The 9295-nt window shown below is 39.3% G+C and overlaps 1 protein-coding gene across 2 annotated transcripts in view; it reads left to right on the forward strand.

Moving 5' to 3' along the window:
* prkd1 (protein kinase D1) overlaps positions 1-7174 on the forward strand; it is a 63360-nt gene extending 56186 nt beyond the window's left edge. For both annotated transcript variants that reach the window (XM_059353177.1, XM_059353178.1), the window contains exons 20-21: positions 2831-2916; positions 5631-7174. In XM_059353177.1, the coding sequence (XP_059209160.1) occupies positions 2831-2916; positions 5631-5858 (314 nt within the window). In that variant the 3' untranslated portion in view covers positions 5859-7174. The remainder of the gene's footprint in view (positions 1-2830; positions 2917-5630) is intronic.
* Positions 7175-9295: the final 2121 nt, after the last annotated feature.

A 9295-nucleotide genomic window follows, 5' to 3' on the forward strand; every position in this document is an offset into this window, starting at 1 on the left:
AGCAGTCAGTGGTTTGCAATGGTGGGATATTCACGGTACAATAACTGTCTAACGGTGTACGATAACTGTCTAACGGTGTACGATAACTGTCTAACGGTGTACGATAACTGTCTAACGGTGTGCGATAACTGTCTAACGGTGTACGAAAACGGTCTAACGGTGTACGATAACTGTCTAACGGTGTACGACAACGGTCTAACGGTGTACGATAACTGTCTAACGGTGTACGATAACTGTCTAACGGTGTACGACAACGGTCTAACGGTGTACGATAACTGTCTAACGGTGTACAATAACAGTCTAACGTGTACGATAACTGTCTAACGGTGTACGATAACTGTCTAACGGTGTACGATAACTGTCTAACGGTGTACGATAACGGTCTAACGGTGTACGATAACTGTCTAACGGTGTACAATAACGGTCTAACGGTATATAACTGTCTAACGGTGTACGATAACTGTCTAAAGGTGTACGATAACTATCTAACGGTGTACGATAACTGTCTAGCGGTGTACGATAACTGTCTAACGGTGTACGATAACGGTCTAACGGTGTACGATAACTGTCTAACGGTGTACGATAACTGTCTAACGGTGTACCATAACGGTCTAACGGTGTACGATAACTGTCTAACGGTGTACCATAACGGTCTAACGGTGTACGATAACTGTCTAACGGTGTACGATAACGGTCTAACGGTGTACGATAACGGTCTAACGGTGTACGATAACTGTCTAACGGTGTACAATAACGGTCTAACGGTATATAACTGTCTAACGGTGTACGATAACTGTCTAAAGGTGTACGATAACTATCTAACGGTGTACGATAACTGTCTAGCGGTGTACGATAACTGTCTAACGGTGTACGATAACGGTCTAACGGTGTACGATAACTGTCTAACGGTGTACGATAACTGTCTAACGGTGTACCATAACGGTCTAACGGTGTACGATAACTGTCTAACGGTGTACCATAACGGTCTAACGGTGTACGATAACTGTCTAACGGTGTACGATAACGGTCTAACGGTGTACGATAACGGTCTAACGGTGTACGATAACGGTCTAACGGTGTACGATAACTGTCTAACGGTGTACGATAACGGTCTACGATAACGGTCTAACGGTGTACGATAACTGTCTAACGGTGTACGATAACTGTCTAACGGTGTACGATAACGGTCTAACGGTGTACGATAACTGTCTAACGGTGTACGATAACGGTCTAACGGTGTACGATAACTGTCTAACGGTGTACGATATATGGTATATTTTTGGCTGGACAAACACTAACTTGTAATTGAAAGATTAAAATGTTTTTTAAATAGAAATATGTGTGAAATGTCTCCCATTTGAAACTAAATAACTTTAGTTATACCGTAGAAAAAACAATATGAAAGTGTGTGAACCGTCAGTTTCTATACCACCGTCTACAATGATAGTAGCCGTCTGTTTTTGTCGTAAAATAAACATTTCTGATGCTGACACGTTTTGTTCAGCAAGATAATCTTCACCGATGAACTCCACTTTATGATGTTTGAAGCGTAAACGAAGCCAGCAGAAGTAAAAAGCTAACGTGCTGTAGAGAACTACACCAAGGTCACAACTTCTAAACCTTAACAGAAACCTTCACCTAAACTTGATTCTGACCTTAAATCTAACACCAAGTCTTATTTTTTTAAGAATTTTGAAGTACTAAGTATTCTCACTCAGCGTTCCTATGCTCCTTGGATGGTCCCATTTCCAGAGTTGGGAGGTTGTTGTCCTGACTGAATGAGCTTAAAGCTGTAACATGCTGTATTTTTTCACTCAGTGTTTAAACAACACATTGATTGCTGCTTCCAGCATCAGTGTGACAACCAAGAGCATCGAGAGCGGATGTCACAATTATTGTGACACCAGATAGATGCAGCACAAATCTCACAATGTCAACCAAAGTGTCAATTAATTTGTGGATCTTCCCTGTGAGTCGAATCGGTTCCAATTTGAATGTGTTTTCGTTGGACCGTGCTTCACCCTTCCACCAAGTTTCATGAGAATCGGGCCAGTAGGTTTTTTTGTAATCCTGCACACAAACAGATAGATTTGGTGTCTGAATTATGCTGTTCTTTTTCCTGCACAACAGCTGATTACAAAACTGTTGAACAGTGGTGTATATCCAATACAGCAGATATATTACAGGGAAGCTCTGGATAAGATCAACAATTGGAGATGTTTGAATCCAGGACACATGATGAAATAAAGCGATTAACATCCAAACAAAAACTGGCAAGAAGGTTTTCCTGGAAAAATGTGACAAAAAGGTAAGAAAACCATTCATAACCACATGAAAAATCAGGCCAGGAGTTGTGTAGACTGACACTGCCATCCTTCGGCCCCACAGCTGAAAAGAAAGGTGCAGATTAAAGGCGGGTCATGTGTCTCTGCTGAGAGCCAGGAATGAGGAAGGAGGGGACAAATCTGAGAGAAAGAACCTTGAGAATCAGTGAGCGTCCCGCCGGTTCTTGGAAAGAGAGTTAGACGGACAGATTTGGGGGGTATTCATGTGCAGGTCCATTCATGTGCATAATAGCAAGCGATGGAGGCCCCTGCAGACCTAAGGGGCCCGGGGTCCCAGAGCTGTTCAGACCGCTGACCCCTGAAGAAATGTTAACATCATGTTAGCTTTGCTCATTAGCCCCGGCTGGCCCCTCGCCACAGGGGGGGCCCCAAGCCCACATCCTCCTCCTCCTCCCTGTTCGCTCCCTCTGTTCCACTCACTTTACCTCAGACTTTTCTTGCTCATCACTTCCTCCTTTTTCCTCCTTTCTTTTCCTTCCTTTCAGCGATTGACCTGATTAACAACCTGCTGCAAGTTAAGATGAGGAAGAGATACAGCGTGGACAAGACCCTCAGCCACCCCTGGTTACAGGTAAGACTCTGATGACACCAGGCATTTATTCTCAACCATTTTGGTTGTTAAATTAGTGTAAAAGAGAGAAAACAACAAGACTGATGGAATTGATTGATTGAATACTTTGGTTAACAACTGAATAGTGGTGTCATTTCTGACTTCACACCTGGACAAAATCTGAGGATATTTGGGGGATGTTACCTTGAATGAAGGACTTTATCTTTAACAGTGGAGCTGGTATCAGGAGCTGACTAATAAAGAAACAGACACAATAAATACAATAATAGAATGGTTTTCTTGGATGGACCAAATCAGAGGAGTAAATTAGGGCAAAATTCCAAGTTTTTTGTTTGTGTCTTCCAATCACTATTTTTATCCGATTGTTTGCTGTCAACTTAACAATCAGACAGAAAAGTCTTAAATGAACAAAACAAGGCCGTTCTTCTCAACTCAGTCAACAGTAGTTTGAGGTCATCTTTTTAGCCTTTTCCTCTCCCTATATCCCACCAACTCTGAACAAATGACTGGACTTCCGTTCTTAGGTCACGTGATGGCGACTGAACGAGCTTCTGTTTGAGATCTGTTGAGAAAGACGCTGAGATATAAACATAACAGGAAATCAGTAAAATTAATTATCTTCATCCTAGAATTGTCTTTTGAACTTGTATGTTGTGTGACATGCTAAATCTATTTCTGGCCTACTTCATATTATGATAGTATGGGTATTGGAATTCACCTAAATTGTATAATAATTTGTTAGTCTGGGTATTAGATTAGTTGAAGATGAAATTAAGCGATCAACATCCAAAAAGAAAACTGGCAAGAAGATTTTCCAGGATGATTGACGTCCCGTTTCACTCACGAAACTCAAACTGTCAGACTGAAAAGTGCCGATCAAATATGAATCAAGATTCTGTTACTCCGTTTTCAGAAACACATTTTAGTGACAGTTTACCTGTAATTTGAGCAACTGTGAGACCCGGCCGGCATATTTGCTTTCTTGAAAATGGATCAGGGACCCCAACATGTGATATGTCACAAACTTTTATTCAGAGGCGATTTTGTCTGCACCTGTTGGAAATATAAAATGAACTGAGAGGTTCCGGACTAATACAGCTTAACGAATTAGATCTGGTGATGCCAGTGTAGATCATTTGTCATATTTTGATTTGGGGATATGTAAATAAAACCAACCAGAACAATTTATAGACAGATGGATGAACCAGTTTGACACCTTAACCTTTAGTGGACCCAAAAAATAAAATACATTTTAAACTAAGAGATCACCATATGCCATGCCATGTCTCGCAATGTCAACAAAAGAGTCACTTGTGTATTTACACCGGGATGTAATGGGTTCGTTACAGCTTTTCTCCAAGTTTTATGCAGATCTGTCCAGTAGCTTTTCCTGCTGAAATAGCCTGTTCTCCTGTCAAAAACATCAGTATAGGTGGCGTGTACAGGTAGCAAACAACTGCTGACGTAGTGGTGATTGATAGCCAAGCAAAGTTTAAAAGGAGGATTCCCGTGTTGGAACAAGCTGCAGACTTTCACCCAAGAGAGCGGGGTTCGCGTTCCGCGTGAAAACAAAAGTAAACCATTTTTAACTTAAGTTACATTGTTTACATAAGTTAAGTGAATCACATGTTTTAACGTAACTTAATTAATTATTTTATACATTTATTTACTGTTTAAACTCTTTTATCACACCCTAGCAGACATTTCTTGCCCCTATCCTAAGGTCAGTGGTTTGACAACATAAATCCACAGGAACTGCAGACTTTTTCACAACCGCGGACCGTACGTGTGGGCCTTTTTTAGAATGCGCTGGTGTACCGCAAGCTACTCCGCGATAAGTAAATATGTACAGTGAATACGTGCCTACATGCCGTAATTTGTGGTACTGACACACGACCTCTTCTGCCATTTATGTTGGAAACCTGTTGGATGTAAAATATGCAAACCAAACCAAAATCATAACGTCTTTAGCGAGGTAAAAGAAGAAACTTTAGAGAAAATATTTAAATGTTTTAACAGTTTGGAGGCCAGGGGCCTGTTTTTCAAGTCACAAGTAAGTCTCAAGTCTTTGCCCTCAAGTCCCGAGTAAAGTCCCAAGTCCTACAGTTTGGGTTTCGAGTCCTTCAAATGTCGGACGAACTTCGTCTGTAATCTTCGACCGCATGTTTTGCAGACTGCAATTTGTGTTTTGTTGACCACTTTGTAGTTTTTTATTTTATAGTTTTGCCAACTGGCGCCGTTTTTTTTTTACAGTTCTTCTTCATTGGTTGTCCTGCAATATGATTGGATGGATGCTGTTGGATCAAATAACCTGGATCAAGTCTTTTCAAGTCAAAATGCTTAAATCCAAGTGAAGGGGCGGCTGTGGCTCAGTTGGTAGAGTTGGTTGGCCCCCAACCGAAGGGTTGGTAGTTCGATCCCTGACCATCGCAGCCTACATGTCGAAGTATCCTTGAGCAAGATACTGGACCCCAAATCGCTCCCGATGTGCTGTGTTCATCAGTGTGTGAATGAATTCCCAATGGTGGCAGGTGACACCGTTTAGGGTAGCCTCTGCCACCAGTATGAATGTGTGTGTGAAAGGGTGAATGAGCGCAGTCTGTAGTGTAAAGAGCTTTGAGTGGTCGCAAAAAGTGACTAGAAAAGCGCTATATAAGTGCAGGTCCATTTACCATTTACTATATGTCTGAGGGTGTGTTTGCTTTCCCCACCAGGACTACCAGATGTGGCTGGACCTGAGGAACCTGGAGTCCCGGATGAACGAGCGCTACATCACCCACGAGAGCGACGACCTGCGCTGGCATCACCACGCCCAGCTCAGCGGCCTCGACTATCCGCCGCACCTCGCCAACGGGCCACGCAGCGACAGCAGTCAGATGGAGCGCTACCAGGAGCGCGATGAGGAGCTGGAGACCCTCAGTGAGAGGGTCAGTGAACTCTGAGGACGGGGCTAAGAAACCATTTTAACGAAAATAAAGAAAAGCACAAGATTTTAAAAAATGTTTGGAGAAATTTTAAAGATGAGTTTAATCTAAAATGTTACTAAAATAACAAAGAAAGCACATTTAAATTGACTTCACAGCACATTGAACCAAATAAGGGTCGTTTATAGCGGAGATATAAGGGAAGCAAAATGCATTTACGACAATAGAAATTAAAATATCATAATTATGACTTCATGTCTCATAATTACAATTAGCTCTCGTAATTAGAGATCTTTGTTTTGTCTTTTGCAACATAAGGATATTGTACCTTTTTAAGATTATGTTTTGTAATAGCAAGGTAAGGATAATTTAATAACTTTATCTCCTTGTTGTGTAACGGGTATTCAGGTATAAAGGCAAGAATTTTCTTATCTTTTCTTCATAATTATTAGAGTCTTGTTTCAACAAAATATCTCATAATACTTTATTATTTTATCCTGTAATTATGAGAACCTTGTTTGGTAGTGTGTTGGTTGTTACAAATTAATTGAATGTTTGAAGTTTTTGGATCTTGTTGTTTTGAGACATGGAGTCATAATTATGAGATAATATGCATACCGTTAAGATAATTAATATATCCATCAATCACAACGTCCATAAGATTATTAGAATACCCTCACCTTGTAATTATAAAACAAGGATCTATGACTTCGATGGATATTTTTATTAATCACGAAAGTCAGCACTCCTTATTTCAGACAATCAGATAAATCAAGAGACTATACGGAGAAGCAGCTTTCATTTACATTCGGAAAACACAAAATTTTCCAATTTGTTCCTCTCATGTAATTATCACTTTTCTATACACAAGACTTTGCACAAATGATTATGTTAAATTTATGGAAACAAGCCAAGGCTATGAATTAAGTAAATCATGAAACACAGAGGCAGATTATTATCTAAATTTGTTTAGAAAATTAAGACGTGTGATTTTCAGATTCTTCTATCAATTTGCTATCGTAAAATTTTAAGTTAAGCTCTCTCGACCACCGTACATTTTAATTAAACTTTATTTTGGAATTGACTTTGTGTGGAATAAATATTTAACCTCTTAATCAATAAAATATACATAAATCAACTGTGACAATATTTGTTAGCACAAAAATGAAGAAAAGCGTCATCAGCATACAGCTTCACATGACAAAAAGTTATTTTGCGTGTAATGTATAATCATTTAAAGCTATGAATGTCTTTAAAATCCACCAACGACAGTTAACAAATGTAGTTCCTGATGTTTTCCCTTTTTCAAGGGCAACAAAGAATATCAGGGGTTTCATTCCAAAACGAGATATCCAAAATAAAGAAGTTATTCACATACAAATGGACTGCAACTGTCAAAAAAACAACTCTCTATGTTGATGATGGAGTCCTCTGTGTTTCAGGTACATTTCGTTTTCTGAAAATGGATATGTAGCATTTTGGAATGAAAATCCTCAATCGCTCAAAAAACACAAACAGTGCCAACAAATACCAAAAAAAGCAAGACATAAATATTTTAGTTTGTCAGTATTTCTGGTTATATTTGTCCGAACACTGTATCCACAGTAATCCAACCGTGATGGAAATGTTTATGTGTTTTTGCATTATCAGGGTTTCAGTTTTTTTTTAATCTTTCTGTTGTTTAAATGTATTTGAGGCTGTCTGGACCGCGGGGAGGCGACAGTAGCAGAGCCCCTTTAGTGGGTGTTGCCAACTGTGGTGTAACAACAATATGCCGCCTGTCAGACCCTCTGAAGTCTATTTTTTCTTTTTGAAAACATCAACTGAAATTTAAAAAAAATGTGTGTTTTCAAAAAAATAACAAACTGCGGGATGTGTGTGTTGTTTTCGGTTGGACAGGAAGTTCACCTGAATGCTACGTAGCGTCTTTTGTAAACAGACTGAATGTTTCTCAGCACATTTACGATATAAATATCCCAAATACACACTGTTCTACCTTTGTATGGGACATAAGTTCAGTGCGATGATCACACTGGAAGCTTTTGTGTTGCATCTCTTCAACAAGGGTGTTGTATGTCTCGGAAAGTTTGCCTCACTTTGGAGTAAATGTCAACTTCAGGAAGACAATTACAGGTTTTATTATAGTCGTAATTTAATGAGATAATAAAACTCTTCCAGGGGAAAAATGTGCCTCTTATCTGATTACTGGTCCAGTGCTGCCTTGCTTACTGATAAACAGTTAAAACTAGAAATCAGAAGTCTGAAAAGACTAAACGCTACCAATTTCTCACTTATAAAAATGTGTTGGTTTGCTAATCAAAGAAATATAGTTATAAAGAGAGCTTTTAACATTTAACTAGAGTTAAACTCTAGTTAAATGTGAACCATTGGCTAATTGCAAACCATCTTGACAGTGCTGACCTTTAAAGGAATGGAGTGTCCAAAATGGAAGAAGATGTCATAGAAAAAGACGAGCTTTGGGGGATGGTGTGGCGGTCTGGATCTAGCGTGTTACCAACAAGCTAGAATGTTACATCAGCATGTTAAGCTACTTTGGAATCGTGTTATGGTTCTTTAGTCAGTTTATTCTGTCATTTGGTTACATTGCTTTAGAATTTATTCTTTTTTGTAGCTTAGAAAATTTGGTTTGCAAGAACAGCAAAATTAAGTTACGTTTCTGGCCAGTAATTGTTGCACTGGATGGATTTTGTTTCTATTTGCACAGTCAAGCTTCGGTGAACTAAAACATGTAAATTTGCACCACTTATTGCAAACCATCTTGAGAGTGCTGACCTTCAAGGGAAAGCCAGTGAAAACAGCACGTTGGATGTTTAACTGCTTCACTAAAGGGAATAATGGAATAATGCTGCATTCACATTGGATTCAGACAGACAATAGACGACAAACTAGATACTACTAAAGCTGGACAGTAAAAGAGCCAGCAAAGAATACCGGCAACAGTAACGGGAAACATCCTCCCCGACAGAGTTTACAACCATATGTTACATAGCTCCCTAACACAGGGAGAAAACATAAGGACAACAAGCAGTTATTATATGATCAGAGCTTGAAATCCTATCAAAATCATACAAGAAGCTACCCATTATTGAAAAATAAAGGGAAGAGAATGTGGTTCAACAGCAAAAGCAAAAATACTGAAGGATGTAGATGTTGACTGAGGAAGCTTCAGAAAGAAAAGTGTGACTGAGCAAGAAGCTGCTGAAAAAGAATAAATCCTAAACTGTTTTTATAGAGCTTTTCTAGATAAAAGGCTGCAGACAGACACTGAGCTGGTCTTCTTGTTGTTGGACTAGTGAGTCATATTAGCTGGCTTGCTATGTCTTGTGTTGCGGCATGTTACAGGTTGTTAGGCTGGGTTAGCAAATTTATCGACTAGTTTTTGATTATAACTTATGTTATTGAAGGAAATGCACTTATTCATATTTATAACAGCA

The sequence above is a fragment of the Centropristis striata genome, chromosome 16 (genome assembly GCF_030273125.1).
Source record: "Centropristis striata isolate RG_2023a ecotype Rhode Island chromosome 16, C.striata_1.0, whole genome shotgun sequence".
NCBI lineage: Eukaryota > Metazoa > Chordata > Actinopteri > Perciformes > Serranidae > Centropristis > Centropristis striata.